The sequence below is a fragment of the Loxodonta africana genome, chromosome 15 (assembly GCF_030014295.1).
Source record: "Loxodonta africana isolate mLoxAfr1 chromosome 15, mLoxAfr1.hap2, whole genome shotgun sequence".
Classification (NCBI taxonomy): Eukaryota; Metazoa; Chordata; class Mammalia; order Proboscidea; family Elephantidae; genus Loxodonta; species Loxodonta africana.
The window spans coordinates 4117540-4138086 of record NC_087356.1 but is presented as its reverse complement, the minus strand read 5'-3'; the positions used below and the strand labels follow the sequence as shown (position 1 = coordinate 4138086).

At 46.8% G+C, this 20547-nt stretch overlaps 1 protein-coding gene across 2 annotated transcripts in view; it reads left to right on the top strand.

Moving 5' to 3' along the window:
- Positions 1 to 10694: 10694 nt before the first annotated feature.
- Positions 10695 to 20547, top strand: part of CRACDL (CRACD like) — a 157999-nt gene continuing 148146 nt past the window's right edge. The window contains exon 1 of one of the 2 annotated variants that reach the window (XM_064268447.1): positions 10695 to 11426. In XM_064268447.1, coding sequence (XP_064124517.1) covers positions 11353 to 11426 — 74 coding nt within the window. In that variant the 5' untranslated portion in view covers positions 10695 to 11352. The remainder of the gene's footprint in view (positions 11427 to 20547) is intronic. The other variant, XM_064268446.1, reaches the window with a different exon arrangement.

The window sequence follows — 20547 nt, the reverse complement described above, 5'->3', positions numbered from 1 at the left end:
TGAAATCTAGATTCCAGGCACATAGCACATCATGCTGAGGAGGCAAGACAGGCTCCAGAAAGCTTCGTCTAAATGAAAAGCGTGAACGGTATTGGGCACCCAGAAACACAGCAGAGCGTTCATTGGCAGAGGCGATTGCTGTTATTCAGTGCCTTGCATTTATACTCCCACATTTGTTCTCCTTGTTTCTAAATTAGTCAGTGTAAAGACTTTTAAAAGATTAGCTGGTTTAAAGCCATATTTGCAGAAGGAGCTATGTGGGCCGGCACGTAAATCAGAGACTTGCTTGCTTTCTGTGTCCAAAAGGAAAGCAGTGGTTTAGACTTTTCCTTTATAAGCATAATTAAAGGTCTAGCTTCCCTTATTTAAAATGTTATTCCATATCAACACAAAATAGACATTGTTATGGGTATTGTTCCAAAGTAATCTTCCCCCCCGGAAGCTGAGCCTGCTTTTGGACAGGCGAGTGATGAGTAACATCAGAAGGGGTGAAGGCTAAGTGTGGACGTGCAGAATGCTGTTGAAAATAACATCGCTAATGTGAAAAACAAACAGACGTGTGATTTTTAGGAAATGGAACAAAAGCAACGCACATTTTCTTTAAAAGGGAAGAATTATAAATCCTACAAAATTTGGACAGGTTATAACTGGAAGTATTTTTGAGTTACCAGAAGACACTCATGGACATTGCTGAAAGGTCTATAAATTGCTGAAACATATTTAAATGGATGTCTATAGCCCCACCATTTCAGACTGTCAGTGTTTAGCATTTGCCAAAACAAACAAATTCTGCCTAGTAAGAGTCTTAGCTAAGAGTCTGAACCCCATCAGAGAAGTTTGGATGATGACCTCCACTCAAGAACATGAAGCTCATTCAAATAGGATGGAGCAAGGGTGTGTCCAGGGGGAATTCTGCCTTAGACTGTGCCGGCAGGGTGGGCGGGGGGGAATGGAGTTTCTAGCAATAAGACCAGGGAGTTCTAAAATAAAGTCTGTATTTGTTTCCTGTTGCGGCTTTAACAAATTTCCACAAACAATGCAAATCAGCCTAGAGTTCTGGACGTCAGAAGTTTGAAATGGGTCTCAATGAGCTAAAATCATTCTTTCTGGAGGTTCTAGGACAGAATGCATTGCCTTGCCTTTTTCAGCTTCTAGAGGCTGTCTGCTTTCCTTGGCTTCTGGCCCCTCCCTCCATCCTCAAAGCCAGCGATGTTGGGTCAAGCCTTCTCACACTGCCATCTTTCTACTCTCAGCTGCTTCCTTCCTCCCCTTAGAAGGACCCTTATGATTATACTGGGCCCAAATGAGTAATCCAGGCTAATCTCCTGATTAGCAACCTTAATTCCGTGCCCGGTAAATGTATTTTTCTCCAAAGAAGGAAGCAATGCCATGTGTCGAGAAGAGGGTATGATGGGGACCGGGAACAAATGGTGCACGAGAACAGTTAGGGCTGCTGGTTGTGTGGAATGGGATGAGGAGCTGCCCAGGGACAAATGAAGCACTGTCCAGTAGTGTCCCTCGGGCCTCAGAACCTTAGAAGCCTTCACCCCCTGTGACTCAGTCAGAGCCTCAGAACCGTTCATACTCACCGACTCAGTAATTCCTCTTCTGGATCTCTCCTAAGGAAATCGTCATAAATGCAGATAAATTATGTACACTGATATTTGTCAAAGAATTTTGTATAATACACCCAAACTGGAAGCAATGCAGTAGAGAAACAGTAAAATAAATTATAATCTGGCCACGTAATAGATTATTAGCCAGTTACTAAAGATTATACTTATGAAGAATTGGTTATCACGTGAGAAGATAGTTGCATTATAATGTAGTTAAAAAAAAAATCAGGATAGAAAATTGCATATTTGGCTTAATCTCAACTATGAGAAGACATGTACAGGCAAACTCAAATGCCTTTCATTGAAAAGAAAAACTGGAAGAAAATACAATAGAATGGTAACGGTGATGATCTCTGGATCTGAAATTATGGGTGATTTTTCTTCTTTCTTATTTTATGTTTCAACCAATTTTTTTCCCCCAGAGGTTGTCTAAATATATCAAGAGCCCAAATGAGACTGGAGACTGTAAATGTTTGTGGTTTCAGTCTGCAGGGTTCTGTGATTTTCCTTGGCAGCTCTGAAAGGCCTGGCTGTAAGAACAGAGAAGGCTAATGCTGAAAAGGCAAACCACAGGCTGGGAGAAGGTATTTTCTATGCTCACTCTCTTGCTCTCTGTCTCTCTCCACACACACACACACACACGAATACACATACATACATACACAGAATATAACACCCCTTCCAAAAAAACCACTATGCAGATTTGCCTCATCCTAGAACAATACAATTTTATGAAACTTATCATCCAGGATAAATTTCTAACAGGGCTATAACCTTCCAGTCCCAGCCAAATATATCCATATATTTCCAAGAAATAACTCATATATAGAATATATAAAGAGCTCCTACAAACAAATAAAACAAGGTAGGCAGCATGATAGATGGGCAGAAGACTTGAGTAGGCACTTCACGAAAGAGTAGCCAATGGAAAGGGGCTCAACATCATTAGTCATCAAAGAAATGAAGAGATGAAGATTGAAATTGCAATGAGATACTACCACAACGTCCACTGGAATGACTAACATTAAAAAGACTGACAATACCAAGTGTGCAAGGATGTGGGGCACCTGAAACTTTTACCTGGATGGTGGAAATGTAAATTGGTACAACCACTCCAGAAAAATGTTTTGCAGTAGTTACTAAAGCTAAATATACACATACATGATGACCTGGGAATTCAAATTTTGGGGACCATCCAACAAAATTGGAATGCTTATGCTCACCAAAAGACATGCGTTTAAGAATGTTCATAGCTGATTTATCATAATAGTTTGAACCTGGAAGTGACCCAAATGCCCAGGAATAATAGTATGGGTGAATTGTGTTATATTCATAAAATGAAATACTAACCAAAATAAACGAAACCCCTTGTTGAATAGATTCTGACTCATGGCGACCCCATGTGTTTCAGAGTATAACTGTGTTTGTTTTCAATGGGAAACAAAAGAAGAATTGATGCCTTTGAGTTATGGTGTTGGCAAAGAATATTGACTATATCATTGCCTGCCAGAAGAATGAAATCTGCCTTGGAAGAAGTACAGCCAGAATGCTCGTTAGAAGTGAGGCTGGCAAGACTTTGTCTCATGTACTTTGGACATGTTATCAGGACTCCAGTCCCTGGAGAAGGACATCATGCTTGGTAAAGCAGAGGGTCAGCGAAAAAGAGGAAGACCCTCAGCAAGATGGATTGACACAGTGGCTGCAACAATGGGCTCAAGCATAACAACAATTGTGAGGATGGCACAGAACCAGGCAGTGTTTTGTTCTGTTGCACATAGGGTTGCTATGAGTCGGAACTGACTCGATGTCCCCTAACAACAACAATCTTAGGGAAATAGATCTCCAGGCCTTTTTCCCATGGTGCCACTGGGTGGACTCAAACTGTCAACCGTAGGTTAGTAGTTGAGCACAGACCGTTTACGCCACCCAGACATCTGCATGGCTGTAAAAAGGAATGAGCAGGTGCACACAATAAGGATGACTCTCACAGACATAGTTGAATAAAGTAAGTCAGATATATACAAAAGAAGACATACTGCATCAGTCTATGTGAAGTGTAACAATGGGAAAAAGAAACCCATGGTGATGGAGGTTGGAACAGTGGCTACCCTGGGTGTATGTACTGACTGGGAAAGGGTATGAGGGAGCTTTCTGGGGTGCTGGAAATGTTCTATGTCTTGATGTGGATAGTGGTTACATGGGAGTAATTCATAATTTCCATTGGCTACTTTGATGTCTTCTTTTGTGCAGTGCCTTCTCAAGTCTTCTGTCCATTTATTGTGCTGTCTATCCTGTTTTATTTATTTGTAGGAGCTCTTTATATATTCTGTGTATGAATTATTTCTTGGAAAAATACATATTTTTGGCTGGGATTGGAAGGTTGGTTATAGTCCTATTAGAAATTTATCCTGGATGATAAGTTTCATTATTACTTATGATGGTAAAAGACCATCAGGCCAAACACTTAAGATGTATGTCCTTTATGTCAGTTATACCTCAGAAAACAAAATTCAAGCCAACCCTCCCTCAAAAAAATAAACAAAAAAAACACTACCCAGATTTGCCCCAACATAGAGCAAAAAGATTTATAAAGCTTATCAACCATGATAAATTTCAAATAACTTCCCAGCCCCCAACCAACACTTTAGCCAGAACTCTTCAAGGTTCTCAAGTCACTAAACCTGTCCTACCTACTTACAGATTAGCAAACAGGTCAGAAAGGATGAAGAGTATCTCAGCCAGGAAAAACATGCCCCGGGGAAAAGACAGAAAGCCCTGAGCTTATTCTACACAAAAAGCCTGCTTGGCTTTTTAATCTGCAATCTCTTTTACAAAAACGTGGTAAAGATTTGTGAGAAAACATTCAGAACCATTAAAATAAAGGTGTGACTTAAAGCAGAGCTCCACGGCTGGTACAACTGCCTTGAAAATAGTTAATCACTAGTTAAAACTAAAAAGCATGCAGGCTGCTGCTTGATGATGTGGCCAGAAAGCACCTGCCTGCGCGAGGTGGTGACAGATGAGGCCACGTAAACAGCAGGCAAGGAGATAGGAGAAATAAAAGAAAGGAAGCAGGCACTCAGCACTTGTGTCGATGTCAATACAATTTCTTAGAAGTAGAACAAAACATCCACATCAAATCATGTGAACAAAAATCTGTAATCCCCAAACCATATTGCCAAACGCATGTGAAAAATGGGTTAATGGCGTACCCCTTTCCAAATGCGGAGCAATTCAGCCCACTTTACAGTGCATACTTAGAAATACCCTCTGCAAGTTAAGAGCTTCAGCGTCATTTATGAGTTCTGACACTTAGTGTCAGTGCGAAGTGTGATCTTGTGTACATTCCACAAATTATCTGGACTTTATAAAGTTTCCTCATGCAAGTTCAAATGGGAATCTTTGAATGCAACTAGCGTAGTGTCTGCTGGGCATAAGATACTTAATAAATTATGGGTAACAATCATACTGGGGGGCACGCCAACCTTACCTACAATTTAAGGGGCAGGTAGATCCCATCTTCTGTCTAGGATCAGAGATCAATGTTGTTAGGCACTGAGAGAACTCATGAAGGGTAACTTGAATTTTCTCTGAAGGAAGCAAAATCATGTGTTCAGAAGAGGGTGTGATGGGACTGGGAACAAATGGTGCATGAGAATAGTTAGGGCTGCTGGTTGTGTGGAATGGGATGAGGAACTGCCCAGGGACAAATGAAGCACTATCCAGTAGTGTCCCTTGGGCCTGAGAGCCTTAGAAGCCTTCACCCCCTGTGACTCAGTCAGAGCCTCAGAACCATCCATGCTCACTGACTCAGTAATTCCTCTTTTGGATCTCTCCTAAGGAAATCATCATGAACGCAGATAAATTACGTACGCTGGAATTTATCAAAGAATTTTGTATAATACACCCAAATTGGAAACAATGCAGTAGAGAAATGGTAAAATAACTTATAATCTGGCCACATAATAGATTATTAGACAGCTTCTAAAGACTATGCTTATGAAGACTTGGTTATCACATGAGAAGATCGTTATAATGTAGTTGAAAAAAATCAGAATACAAAATTGTGCATTTAGCTTAATCTTGGCCATTAGAAGACATTTCAGTTTGCAGTCAAACTCAAATGCCTTTAAAAAAAAAAAAAAAGACAACCTGGAAGGAAATGCAGTAAAATAGTAACAGTGATGATCTCCAGGTGTGAAATTACGGGCTATCTTTCCTTCTTTATTATTTTATGTATCAACCTTTTTTTTTTTTTTTTTCAGAGAATGAATAAGGTATTAAGAGCCCAAATGAGATTGGAGACTGTAAATGTTTGTGGTTTCAGCCTGCAGGGTTCTGTGATTTTCCTTGGCAGCCCTGAAAGGCCTGGCTGTAAGAAGAGAAAAGACTTGTGTGGGGTTGCGATTTCAACCAGCAAGACATGGCTGGAGGACCAAGGGATGAAAGAGTTGGTGCTGGCAAGAGAGGAATTGGGGTGATGACCATGTGGATAAGGGCTGGGAAGAGTGGAAGTTGGACAAGGATGCCTGCTTGAGACAAGGGAGGAGGCAAAGACCAAAAGGTCCCTGGAAGGCCCAAGAGCAGAAGTGTGGGAAACTAAAGAGGCACAAGGCGGACGGAAAAGGGCTGGGAAGAAACACTGAGCCCTGGAGTTGAACTGATTTGTTGTGGAGCCGTTCGGGATGATGGCAGGTTGTGGGTAGTTTGTTTATCAAGCAGCTACTACGTTCCAGCACCATGCTAGATGCTTGAAATACTACAGTAATCCTCAAGACAGGTACATACCCTGCCATCTTGGGAGACTGCTCTAATGGGGGAGCTTATTATTAAACCTGAAATAAACCACAAGTGTGATACATGCTATAAAGAGAAGAATAGGGTGAAAGAGAAAAACATGGGTCAGGGTGAAAGACCAAAGGGAGCGACATTTAAGCTAAGATTTGAAGGATGAGTCTGAGCCAGTCAGATGAAGGGTCAGGGTGAGAGCACGCCAGGAGATGAGCAAAGTCCTCAAAGCAGGAAAGAGCTTGGGGTATTCCAGGAACTGGAAGAAGACCAGTGTAGCTACAGCAGAATGACCAGAAGGGTGGAACTGAAATAAAGCCCAAGAGGTGGGCTGGGAGGAGATCAGGCCATGTTGAAGGGTTTGAGCTTTGTCCTAACCGCATGGAAGCCAGAGAAGGGTTTTGAAAGAGGGAAATGACTTGGTCCAATTCATATTGCTGGAGGGTGATGAGAAGGACAGTGGCTGGGATCTGGGTCCTACCAGACAGCCAGTCTGTGGAGACAGTCCCTCAGGAGTAGGGTCTGTGTGGCTTTAGCAGTGAGGCAGCTCGTTTCTACCTCTGCCCCCGCGGCTCACTTGGACAATGGGCCAGCTGTCATGGGGATGATGTCATAGATTGAATTGTGTCCCCCCCAAAATATGTGTCAACCTGGCTAGGCCATGATTTCCTGTATTGTGTGGTGGTCCTCCATTTTGTGATCTGACGTGATTATCCTATGTGTTGTAAATCCTCACCTCTGGTGTTGATGGAGGTCCTGGTGGTGCAGTGGTTAAGAGCTTAGCTGCTAACCGGAAGCTTGGCCATTTGAATTCACCAGGCGCTCCTTGGAAACTCTGTGGGGCAGTTATATTCCGTCCTATAGGGTTGCTATGAGCCTGAACCAACTGGAGGACAACAGCAAGGGGTTTGGGGTTTTTATGATGTTAATGATGCAGGATTAGAGGCGGTTATGTTAATGAGGCAAGACTCAATCTACAGGTTTAGATTGTTATTTTGAGTCAATCTCTTTTGAGATATAAAAGAGAGAATCAAGCAGAGAGGAGAGGGACCTCAAACCACCAAGAAAGCAGCGCTGGGAGCAGAGTGCATCTTTTGGACCCAGGGTCCCTGAGTTGAGAAGCTCCTATGCCAGGGGAAGACTGACGACAAGGACCTTCCCCCAGAACAAACAGAGAGAGAAAGCCTTCCCCTGGAGCTGGCACCTTGAATTTGGACTTCTAGCCTCCTAGACTATGAGAGAATAAAAACATCTGTTTATTAAAAGCATCCACTTGGGGTATTTCTGTTATAGCAGCACTAGATAACAAAGACTGATGACTTTCTTTTTTCTAGTTGGTTCCTGTCTGGTCCCTGACGCCAATCCTCTGCCCAGGTAGGGATGCCTGCGCCTGTGGGGTCCATATATTCTCAACTCCAGTGAAGACAAGCAGATTGAGTGTCTCATGAAGACCCAAGAGCAGAATATTGGGTCTTAATGAAGAGTTGTTCTGTAGAACATAGTCTCCCAGCCACCAGCCTGGGTTAGAGAGGCCTGGCGCCTTTGGTCTGACACTCTTCACCCCATTACGGTAACGATAGCTCTCTGGTTTGACTACACGAAGATTCAGGAGGGTGGATACTGACTGTTGTTGTCATCAGGTGCCAAATTATAATCATATATAATTATAGCATTATAATGAAATGTGCAAAGACCTGGAGTTAGAAAGCCAAAAGGGAAGACTGATTCCTAGTTGTCTTTTTAGCAGTGATGATGAAGGTGATGACAAGAATGGCGTTAGGAATAATTGAGAGAAGAAAGAGATATAAATATCTGATATCCAAAGGATGCTTCTTCCTGAGTGTGGGAAGGGCTGTTTCTCCTATTTTTTTTTCTAAACTAACAAGCTGTTTTCAGTCTGCAGGACTCGACGTCATTTTCAGAAAGACAGCAGTGCTCAGCGTCGAGGGTGTGGATTGTGGGGCCTCCTGCCTGGGTGTGGACCCTAGCCCTGAATGGCCTTGTCTACCTGCATCGCCTTGGGCATGGTACTCACCCTTTTTGTGCCCAAGTCTCCTGATTCTTAACATGGAGATAATAGCAGTACCTCATGTGTAAGGTCAGGGAAATGGCAGGTCTCACCTCTGGGTTTCTGGGGTGTGAATGATTTAAATGAGCTACGATTTGTAAATGGTTTAGAACAGGGCCTGGCATTTGATAAAAGGCGGTTCTCAGATGAGGTGCAATGTATTGAGAAGTGGTAGAGCCTTCTTTCTCTTGGCTTGTCAGTGGGCTTCTACTTCCCTGCAAAGGAGCTTTCAGGGATAGCTGAGAGATTTTTCTGGAGCCCCCGGGAATAAGCAACCCAGTGCCCTTAGCTTTATGACTGTCTGCAGGCTGTAAGAAACTGCACAGGGTCTGTGTTTCCTTTCAACCTTTGGCAAAGCCTTGTTTGAATATTTTAGCCTTTTCTCAACCCAGCTTCAAGGTTTGATCCAAGGGCCAATAAGGAGGAGGGAGCTCCCCTGGAAGGCCACTGTGGCAGGCCCTGGGAACTGGAGTCTGCAGCAGAAAGGTGAACCTGACCGTCAGGGTCCCTGTTTTTCCTTTCAACATTTTAGAAGGATGAAGGCGCTTGCTCTACCAGGCTCCAGATAATTTTCCATTTTCCTAATCTGTTCAGAAGGTTCCCCACCACTTTCTATTTTGGGCGTTGACATCGTGTTCTCAGTTTAGCTAATCACCAAGAACCTCGGTTTTTGTCCTTTCAAAACCTCCAGGAACGCCAGAAGCCGCCCACAGCACGTACAAATAAAGGCAGAGGCTTGGGGTATTCTGGAAACAAAAGAGATTCTTAGGTAGAAAGGAAGTTTATGGAGTCAGTAAGTATCTAGCAGTAACAACAACAAAAGCTAAGTGTGATTTTGAAGAGCAAGGAAGCAGAGAGGCTCAAAGAGGGAGAGGAGAGAAGGGCGTGCTGGTTTCTTTAGAGTTGTTTGGTTCCACTTAAGAATTTCGACAAAAGCAAACACAGTGGTTAGTATGGGCTGTAGGACTCATTCTTTTCTCTCACAGGGGGAATACAAAGCATTTGCTTAAACGTCAATGTTGTTGTCAGTTGCTGTGGGGAAGTTGATTCACACACCAAAAAACAAAAAAAAACACCGCAGTGCCATTGAGTCAATTCCAACTCATAGAGACCTTATTGGACAGAGCAGAACTGCCCTATAGAGTTTCCAAGGAGTGCCTGGCAGATTCGAACTGCCAACCTTTTGGCTAGCAGCCATAGCACTTAACCACTGTGCCACCAGGGTTTCCGACACACGCACACAGTTGTTAATACGAGTCTGTAGGACTCACTCTTTCTTTTCACACAGGGAATACAGAGTACTTGCTTGAACGTCAATGCCGTTAGTCGCTGTCAAGTTGATCGTGACTCATGGTGACTCCATGCATGCAGACCTGTCTTCCTGGGTGCCTCTGCATGGGTTCCAATCTGCCAACCTTTTGGTCAGTGTTGTTGTTGGGTGCCATGTTGATTTCGACTCACAGCGACCTCTGTGACAGAGCATAACCGCTCCACAGGTTTTCCCAGGCTGTAATCTTTGCTGTGGGCTGGATCCGCCGACCTCATGGTTAGCAGCCCAGAGTTTAGCCATTTCACCACCAGGGTTCCTTTTCTGGTGCTTTGGAGCCCTGGTGGCGCAGTGGTTAAAAGCTTGGCTGCTAACCAAAAGGTCAGCAGTTCGAATTCACAGCTTGCTCTCTGGAATCCCTTTGGGGTAGCTCTACCCTGTCCTGTAGGGTCACTATAAGTCAGAATTGACTGGACAGTGAGGAGTTTAGTCCAGTGCTTAAGCATTTGCAGAACCTGGCATCTTCTAAGGTCAATAGGCTCTTTTAAGTGACTTTTGTTCTTGCGTGCCCTCAAGTCAATTCTGACTGCCCCACAGGGTTTTCTAGGTTGTAATCTTTAGGGGTACAGATTTCCAAGTAAGCGGGATCACCCTTTAGCCTCCTTTCCCTGCCTCTGATTGTTCTATTCGGGATTTTGATCCTGTTTACAGTCAGCCTTCCATGTAAACCTTTCACGGTTCTTCCCTGGGTCTTCTCCTAGAGCTACACAAACGTCGTTTTCTCCCAACCTCAGTGTCCGCAGGCAAATCAGCCGACCCTCCACACCAGGGGGTGATCCTCCACCTAAGACCACCGACATTGCGGATAACTCAGACATCAGGTAACACATCAGCGTCACTATTTGATGTCAGCATACTCTGGTCCATCTGAGGCATGAGAGCTTCTCACAAGATGGCTGTGCTGGTCTCAGTTCTCTGCGGGGACACAGTTCACGGTCACCTAGGCTCCCTCACCTGCAAAGCGCCCCGCTCTTGGGGGCACGTGTTAGGGGGCGCTGCGCTGTGGAATCAGCTCACCAAGGCTTAGGTGCGGGCTTGGTAATTCATCAGCAGGGCGACCAGCCGAGACCAGCACATCTCCTAAGACGGTCTCCCCCAACGGACCAGCCCCTTCTCTCAAAGAAATAAACGGAGAGGCTGAGAAGTCACCAGCACTCTTTCTTCCTACCCTTGTGGGTGTCACAACAATGATTCACCTCAAGACGGGGCAGCAGCTTCCCTAATTAGCCCGGAGACGCTCTGGACCTACATGGGTAAAAAAACAAAACAAAACTTTTATTCAAACGCGCACTTCCTTCCCACCACTTCAACTCCCTCCTGGCCCTGAGCCCGCGGGACACACGGCTTTGCGTGGCGGACCTAGGGCCCCAGCCCGGCTCCATCTGGCCCTGAAGCCCCTAGGCGACCGGAAGATTGAGGCTGGGGTCGGATCTGAGCGGCGGCTCCTCTTCCTGGCCCGAGACCCTGCCCCCGAGGGCGCGCAGGTGCACCCGAAGTGGGCGCAGGTGCCCCGGCGGTGGGTGCCTCGCCCTCCGGGCGTGACTCGCCTCCGGATGGGTGGACCCCGGCCCGCCTGGAGCCCCCGACAGAGCAGCCCCGCCGGGCGGCAGGAGGGAGCAGAAGCAAGGTGGGTAAGGCTCGCCAGCGGGTCCCTCACCAGGCCGGGGCAGCGGCGTCGGGGCCGGCGGGGAGGGGCGCAGAGCGGGCGCCGCGGGGGAGGAGCGCGGCAGCCTCGGCGAGCCGAGCAGAGCTGCACGGCGTCCGCCCCCGCGCCTCCGAGCCCAGCGCAGCGGAGCCGGCGCGCCCAGAGCGGGGAGCGCGCGCTGAGCGCCGGGCAGCGCGGGCCGCGGGGAGGCTCGTGCCTGCGCCCCGCTCTCCAGCTCCCCAGCTGGCGCTGCTCTGGGCGGCCGGACAGACACCTGCTGCGTCCCGCGCCCGGCCGCCGGAGCCGCTTCGGGGGTCCCGGGCGCCTGGAGGCGGGCAGGGCCCCGGCGGGCGCGCACCCGGGCGGTCTCAGACCCCGGCCCGCCGGAGCCCTGCGGACCCTGCCCGACCCTCCGCTTCTCGCCGAGCTCGAGCCACGCTCCGGTGCCAGGTACCTGGGATGGTCTGAACTCCGTGGGCCTCGAGGCGTGAGTGGGTCAAAGACCCGGCGGCGCGGGGGAACAGGGGAAGGGGCGACGCGAACCCTGAATGGCGTTCCGACAGCGGGGCGGGGGTGGGTGGCGAGGGCAGGGCCCACGCAGCCAGGCGCCTTCCGTCCGCCTAGCGGGCACCCTCGCCGGGGCCGCCTCCTGGGGCGGCGCGGGGGCCGTGGGGCCGAGGTGAGCCACATGCGCTCCTGCGAGTGCCCAAAGTTTCCCTTTGTTCACTTTGCTGGACTCTAACGCGAGGCAAAGCGCAGCAGTTCGCCGCGCTAAGAAAAGAAGAGGGGGAGACTGGCTTGCTGGGTTTAAATGGTTGATAAACGAGGTGTTCGTGCCTGCTGTTCTCCCCCCGGCCGTAGCAGGGAGAGCGGTGCCCACGTTCATTCACTGTCTGCCTGCTGCTCCAGGTAATGGTTTATTCGTTTAACAGTGTTCAGGCTGTCATGACAGCCAGCAGCAGGGATTCTGGATTTAATCTAAGAAATGACCAGAATTTTAAGCAACAAATATTTGTTGAATAGAAGCTTTCTGTCAGGTCGGGCTTTACTAGGAGGCGGCCTTGTGATCAAAACGGCTGAGTAGTTATCATTGCAGTTATTATTTATTATTAATATTTGGCTTTTGAAGTGAAAGTGAAAAGGAATGTCACTGTAGGCACTGGAGCTGTGTATGAACAGGTCTACAGCTGGCGTCTTGACACCGCGGAACGCTTACTGTTGAGCCAGGAAATCCATCAAGTGGGAGACAAGCAGCCGTGTGACCTTTTAGAGCCCACCTCACACCTTCCTAAAGGGATAAAATATCCTCCTCCCTTATCCTAGCCTGCAGGCTCCCTTTGATTTACATAAACACACACACACCAGACTATGGAATTGAACCTATTTGGGACCCTGGTATTCTCCCACGGGAAACCCTCGTGGCGGAGTGGTTAAGTACTACGGCTACTAACCAAAAGGTCCGCAGTTTGAATCTGCCAGGCGCTCCTTGGAAACTCTGTGGGGGCAGTTCTGCTGTGTCCTGTACGGTCGCTATGAGTCGGGATCAACTTGGTGGCAATGGGTTTGGTTTTTTTTTTTTTTTTTGGTTATTGCCTCAGGAGCTCCCTCACCCAGGCTGACACCGGGATTATGGAGCATCGTGGCTGCTCTTGAGAGAGAGCTCTTTGAGGTTGAAAATGGTGAAGAGAAAGGTTTTCTAGAGCTAGCCCAGTGCAGTGCATCAGGGGACCCTGCGTCCGGGGCCAGGTGGAACTGGGCAGGTTTCTCACTCTGCCAGGATACAGTGTGAGCAATATTGGTGCCCGAGGCAAAAGGAAAAGATCAGTAATACTGATCCTGTCCTTATTTAAAATTGTCTATTTTGCTCACTGGATTTTTTGCATTAACTTTGATGTTTTAAAATAGTGCATTGGAACATTATCTTCTGAAAGTTGGAATATGCTATTGCCTTACTCAACTCTACTTTAAAATACCCTTCAAAATATGATATTTTAATGTTTACATTAGAAATATGGTGAAAGTTAATTTATAAACTTTTCTTATAATTCCGTGTAAGTCAACATAATTATTCCTATTCCAACCTATTAATATGATTTATGTAAATGTGTAAGGCAATTTTCTTGAAAATTAAAAATATATATTATAATATTACTGGGTTTTTTGATGCCCCCGTTAAATTTTGTACCAGGGGCAAGTACCTCACTCTCCTCACCCTCACCCTCATTGCTGCTAGATAGCTGTGAGTTGGTAGGTAGGTAGGTTTCTTAACAGCTATAAGCATTAGTTTTCTCATTTATAAAATAAATAAAGTGAACCATCCATGGATATTGTATAGCCAGATGCATAGCATCTGGCATGTGGTTGTCTAAAGGGTGTCTGTCCCACTCTTGGAGTTCCACCGCCCACTGCTGTTGAGTTGATCCTGACTCAGTGACCTCATAGGGTTTCCCAGTCTGTAAACCTCTCCGGAAGCAGGCTGCCACATCTTTCTCCTGCAGGGCTGCTGGTAGTTTTGAACCACCGACCTTTTGGTTAGAAGTCGAAGGTGGTGCAAATAGTTAATGTGCTTGGCTGCTAACCGAAAAATTAGAGGTTTGAGTCCATCTAGAGGTGCCTTGGAAGAAAGACCTGGTGATCTACTTCTGAAAATTAGCCATGGAAAACCCTGTGGAGATAGTCCCCCTCTGACACACACAGGGTGGCACGAGTTGGAATTGACACAACGGCAACTGGTGGTCATGATCCCATTCTTATCACACTTGTCTTGGGCTAGTCACTGAATTGTGCGGAGTCTCAGTTTGTCGCTCGGTGAAATGGGAGTAATGATAACCAGCTCATGGCGATGCTGTCACGGTTAAATGAGAGGATGTGCCTGAGGGCACCTGGCCATCCTGGAGGATGGGTTTCCTGTGATGCCTGGGCGGCCATCGGTTTGACTTGGCAAAGCTTGCAACCACTTATTTTTCCTCTGGAGGTTTGTCCTCCGCACAGGCACCTTTATAAGTTCTGGTTGTGTTGCAGGCAGACCCTACACAAGCATTTGAATCAGAGCAGAAATGTTTCTGCCCAGCTGTTATTGTTAAGGAGCCCTGGTGGCACAGTGGTTAAGAGCTCTGCTGCTAACCAAAAGGTCTGCAGTTCGAATCCACCAGCTGCTCCTTGGAAACCCTATCGGACAATTCTACTCTGTCTTGTAGGGTCACTGTGAGTTGGAATTGACTCAATGGCAATGGGTTTTTTTTTTTTTTTTTTTTGATTATCATTGAGGGGCGAGATTTATTAGCCATAACTTGTGGTGTGCAAATTTTTAATAAGTGAAATTTATTTTGTTGCCCAAAACCGCTTTGGTTCCCTTTTCCTGTCCTCAGTCTTAGCTGATGAGTGTGTTTTCCCTGAGCAACACTCAAGTGCTGCCATCTCAGCCGCTCTCTCATTAAAAGCAGCTTGCTCTCTTGAGGGATAGTCTCTCAGTCTCTCCAGATCACCCCTTCGAGGGGACCCTTTTCTGTACCTCACGTGGTCTCTGGGAACCCAGAGAAGGTTGTTGTCACATCAGGGCTGTGTGTGTGTGTGTGTGTGTGTGTGTGTGTGTGTGTGTGTGTGTGTGTGTGTTGGGGACATCTGGTCTCCTTGCTGCCTTCTTAATGAGATGCCCCCCTCCCCCACCACCTCTCACTGAGACTCCTTCTTGTGTGTCCACTGAGCATTGTCCAGCCGAGTCTCTCTGTGGTGAGCCACAGCTGGGGACCTGGCTCCTGCATCTGGCACTGAGGTCTCTTCTGGGTCCCTCCTGGGCACCTGGGCACCTGCTCAGATGGTGTGGAACCAGGAGAGCTGACTCCGGGCCCACCTGGAATCATGCTAGGCTGTCGTTTCTGCTTTACTGAATGGTCTCCTCCTAGCATTCCTAGTACGACGAAGCAGGACAGCCTCCCCGCCTCCACCTTTCCACTTTCCCCTCAACCTCTCAGGGCTTTTATTCCTTCAGCACCCCGTCTTCCCCAGGCAAGGTCCCCCAGGTCCATCTCCTCCCGGAACTGGAGGGCTTTGTTTCCGTCTATGGGGCAGGGACCTTGCTTCGTTTATCTCCTCTGCACACTGTAGCTCAGAATAAAGCTCTGGGCTTCATCTCCCAACCTCTGCTCTTTGTACGTAAAGGGAATTTACAACATTCTTTTCCTGGAGAAACCACTTGCGTCCTGGTCAGGTGGGAAAGGAGGCAGAGAGGAGCTTCTTGCTCCCCATCTTCAGTGCACCACGAAGGGAGACCTGGGTTTATGTGATCATTAGATTGCACTGGACTTACTATTATCTGAAAAAGGCTGGAAAAGTTGATGGGCCTGCTGGAGATTCTTCTAGTCAGAGGCTGAGATGAAGCAGGGAAAGAGTGGCTTTGAAACTTTGGAACCGAAGGAGAACGAATAGCCTTCTGCTTACACATTACTGAGCCCAGGCCAGCCCAACCCAGAATAATAAACCAATTACACGTAGATTAATGTTTTCCAAGGTATTCCTATTCCTGCCGCTGCTTCTTCTTTATCAGGCTCATCATGTGTGTGCTTGGCATTTACTAAAAGCAGTAAAGAAAATACAGAAAAATCCAGACCATAATTGCTTCTTCAAGGTGCTTAGGAATTCCTTGGAGAATAGTATTAGCCCTTTTGAAGCCTAAAGGTGTACACCCAGCCCTGGATTTTGTTTAGACGCAGTGGGTAGAAGGCGAAGTAGTCAAGGAAGGCATCTCAGAGAAGGTAAGACTTCAAGTCATGCTAAGACTTGGCCACGTGGCCATGAATGAGAACTTCTCCTGAGATGGGGGTCTGCATCTGGAGAAAGAAGGACTTGCCCAGAAGTGGCCTTCCCAGATCCACCTGTGGTTTGACTCTTGTGGTATCTGTTTATCCCTTTGGTTGTCTAGATACCTGTAAACACCGGTAGCATGGTTTGTGTTATCTGTAGGTAGGACAACAGTGAGGGTCAAAGTTCTAAATTCCTTTTTCCCGAACTGAACGGACATCAGATGAATTCTAGTCTAATCATATTATTCTTAGATTTCGGCATTTTAGGTCAGGTAAGGAGCCCCAGTGGCACAGTGGTTAAGAGGTTAGCTGCTAACCAAAAAAAAAAAAAAAAAAAAGGTCGGCAGCTTGAATCCACCATCTGCTCCTTGGAAACCGTATGGGGCAGTTCTACTCTGTCCTATAGGGTCTCTATGAGTTGGAATAGACTTGGTGGCAACAGGTTTGGGTTTTGTTTTTTATTTTTTAGATCAGGTAAATGGTCCCTGAGATACATTTGTGATTCTGAGAGATTGCCTCGAAATTCTTTGTGTTGTTTTTAACGTGATCTAATTCATAGTGCCGAGCCCCTTGGACCATGAAGCAGGAGGTGCCCTGTCAATGCTCAGCAAGTTTAGCATCGAATCGTCTAGAAATGATGAGTCAGGTGTGTACACACAGCAAGGTGTGTCTCCTCACCACATCCCACCTCACCGGGCACTAGCTCAGTGCAAACACACACACCCACACACCAGTCCTGGGGAGGTTCTTGGTAGGAAGGGGCTCTTGGGTAGTTTTCCTCTGATAAAGCTGTCTGTAAAAATAAATTACGAAAGGTCTCTGGAAAAGTGAGGAGTGGAAACTTGTTTATTTGTTCAGGCCTCCTCTTGGCTCTGGTGTGGAACTGGTTTTAATGTGTGAAGTTTAAGAACTTCCAGAAATATATGCCCTCGCCTCTGAAGTCCACATGCCAGCCTCCCAATCTCCCTGTGGTTTCTGCCACTAAATTCCGGTGTTGGGGGACGGCAGCTGAAGCCTTAGCTGTGGTGTGAGCATTTCCTCAGGAACTAACCTCAGGAAGCTTCCCTGAATGTGGGACATGAAAATGTCATGGGGTTTTGCATTCTTAAAGCAGGTTCTTCCGAGTGAGGCAGCCAGGGATTCTGATTTTGGCTCTGCCCCTTACAGGCCCTGAGACCTGGGGTATCCCACAGAATGGTGGTGCTGATTCACACCATGCAGGATGGTTTTGAGCATTACATAATGTATGTATGACAAGCGGAGAAAATGCTTCATAAATTATTTGTAGTGATTACCCTTTAGTTGTCTTTCTTTTCAGAAGGTGAGGTTGGCGCAAATGGTTTGTGCTTGAATACTAACCTAAAGGTTGGTGGTTCGAACCCACCCAGTGGTACCGTGGAAGAAAGGCCTGGCAATCTGTTCCCTGAAGGTTACAGCAAAGAAAACACTGTGGAGCCATTCTGCTCTAACACATGGGGTCAGAATCAACTCGATGGCAACAGGTTTGGTTTTTGGGTTTTAGTAAAGCAGTAAAGGGTACTTCCGTATCTGAGATTGGATGTCATTTAAGGAAAATTGGCAGATCTGCTGTACAGAGCACTGCTGAGTAGAGTCAGTGGTAGAAGATGTCAAGTGGGAAATGACCTCAACACAATTGATATATTTTTTTTTTATCGTACTTTAGATGAAGGTTTATAGGACAAACTAGTTTCTCACTGAACAGTTAGTACACATATTGTTTTATGACGTTGGTTAACACCATCACGATATGTCAACATTCTCCCTTCTCAGCCTTGGGTTCCCTATTACTAGCTTTTCTGTTCGCTCCTGGCTTCTAGTCCTTGCTCCTGGGCTGGTGTGCCCCTTTAGTCTTGTTTTCTTTAATGGACCTATCCAGTCTTTGGCTGAAGAGTGAACCTCAGGAGTGACTTCATTACTGAGCTGAAAGGGTGTCCGGGGCCATACTCTCAGGGTTTCTCCAGTAGATACAGCAAATCTGGTCTTTCTTTTTGAGTTAGAGCTTTGTTCTGTATTTTTTTCCAGCTCTGTCCAGGATCCTCTGTTGTGATCCCTGTCAGAGCAGTCAGTGGTGGTAGCTGGGCACCATTTAGCTGTCCTGGACTCAGTCTGGTGGAGGCCATGGTAGATGTGGTCCATTAGTCCTTTGGACTAATCTTTCCCTTGTATCTTTAGTTTTCTCCATTATTCCTTGCTCCCAAAAGGGTGAGACCGGTAGAGTATCCTAGATGGCCACTCACAGGCTTTTAAAACTCCAGACGCTACTCACCAAAGTAGAATGTAGAACATTTTCTTTATAAACTGTATTATGCCAGTTGAGCTAGATGTTCCCGAGACCATGGTTTCCACAGCCCTCAGCCCAGCAATTCGGTCCCTCAGGGAGTTTGGATGTGTGACACAATTTAAAACACAGAGCAAGAAGCAGGAGGAAAGAGATGGAGCAGGTTAACGTGTAGGGTAGGGTACAAGTGGGTGGAAGACCCACACCACCTGAGTCCTGGCATACATAGTGTTCACATGTCCTGGCTCTCTCTGCTGCATCAGCCTTCCCCGCTGATGGCATGGTTACCAGGACCAGAGGTGAAGTTGGGGCAGGGGTCAGTCCCACAGACAGGAGATGGCCTGGGCAAATGACACACACTTGTTCTGTTGGCAAGACATAGGAACAGTCTGCCTAGCCACCGTAACAGCTCGCCAGTCAGCCTTATGAACAACCATGGTTTCAGACAGGCCAGAATGGGTATCACCAATGGGTGATAGGTTCGTGATTATGAAGCGCTTCTTGTATATTTGTTTCATGCACGTGAATATATCATAAATATTTAGTAGCTTTTGTGTATTTAGTGTATTTACTGCCCAGGTACCTGGTGTATATTTAGCGCCTCACGGACATTAGGTATCTTTTGGTTCTTTCACCCTTTTCTGTCTGCTTACTACACACGTGCCCTCCCTTCTTATGAGGTTCCTCCATCCCTTTTGTGGTCTTTTCTTATATAGCAGAATTGAATGTTCTCAGACAATACAACAAGTGGATGGTACAGAAGAGCACTAAATTGTTCTCTTAAAACCAGTTCCCGGATTGAGTATACTTATGCGAAGCCATTGTCCGACCAAGATGGGTGAGCCCTTGGGCACCTTCTATGGCCAGGCGTAGGTCTGTACAAGCTTCTGAAGCTTGCTCACACCCACTTCAGGTTCACAGACGGATACTCAGCTCTGCCGAGTGCTGGTTTCCGCTCCTGGCTCCTTAGGGAAATGACCACAGGAGTGATCATTGCGCTGCTCTGTGTTGCTGTGATCTGTGTACAAGCCTGTCTCAGTGATTAGCAGCCTTTGCTCTGGTTGTGGCTCTAAGGCTGGGCACAGTGTCGGCACCTGATAGGTATAGCACAGGTACAGAGGCATGGGTGGGGCTCACCTCAGTCAACACTTTGTCCCGGGGTGTAGCTCAGACCTGGGCTTGTGAGTTCACTTTATTATTCTGCAGCCCACATGGGGAGTGCATGGAACAGCTCAGAAGCCCTGTCTGCACTCTGCACTGGCCATGCTAACCTGGGCTTAACACCCAGCTCCCTGGAGGTTCTTGGACTTTGCTTTAATCCCTTAATTTTTCACCTCCCCCTCTCTCCCGCAAGGAGTGGTACCAAAAACTTTTTTTTTATGCGTCCTTTCTGCATGGAGAGGCCTTGGTGATGCAGTGGTTAAACGTTCATCTGCTAACCAAAAGGTCAGCACTTCGAACCCACTGGCTGATCCTTGGAAACCCTGTGGGGCCGTTCTACTCTGTCCTGTAGGGTGACTGTGAGTCGGAATCGACTTGACCAGCAACGGGTTTGGTTTTGGGGTTTTGGTTCTGCATGGAAGATTTGTTTACTTAGAAGCCGTAGTGCTAACTCTGCTAATGGAAGGAAGAAGGGAGAAGGAACAGGGCTTGTTGGTGGGTCTGACCCACCTACTCCAAGCCTGAATCACCCAGCCACACCACTCCGTACAGCCTGATGATTCACTCCCTGGGAACTGCGATCATATCCACAGGAATGAATTTGGACAGTTGCTGGGTGTCAGCTGCGTGCTCCACTGAAAAGCAGAGCTTTATATCATCATGTGTTAGTGTTTCCCATATACTCTCAGGGTGAAAATGGGATCTTAATATAAGAACACAAAGCATCTCGAAGATATCAGTCACCTCTTTTCCAAGGGTTGACCAGTGTTAACTTGTGTTCTTCATGGCCTTCTTGAGTAAAGACAGTCTTTGAGTTGAGAGTTTTTGATAAGTGAGGCTTATT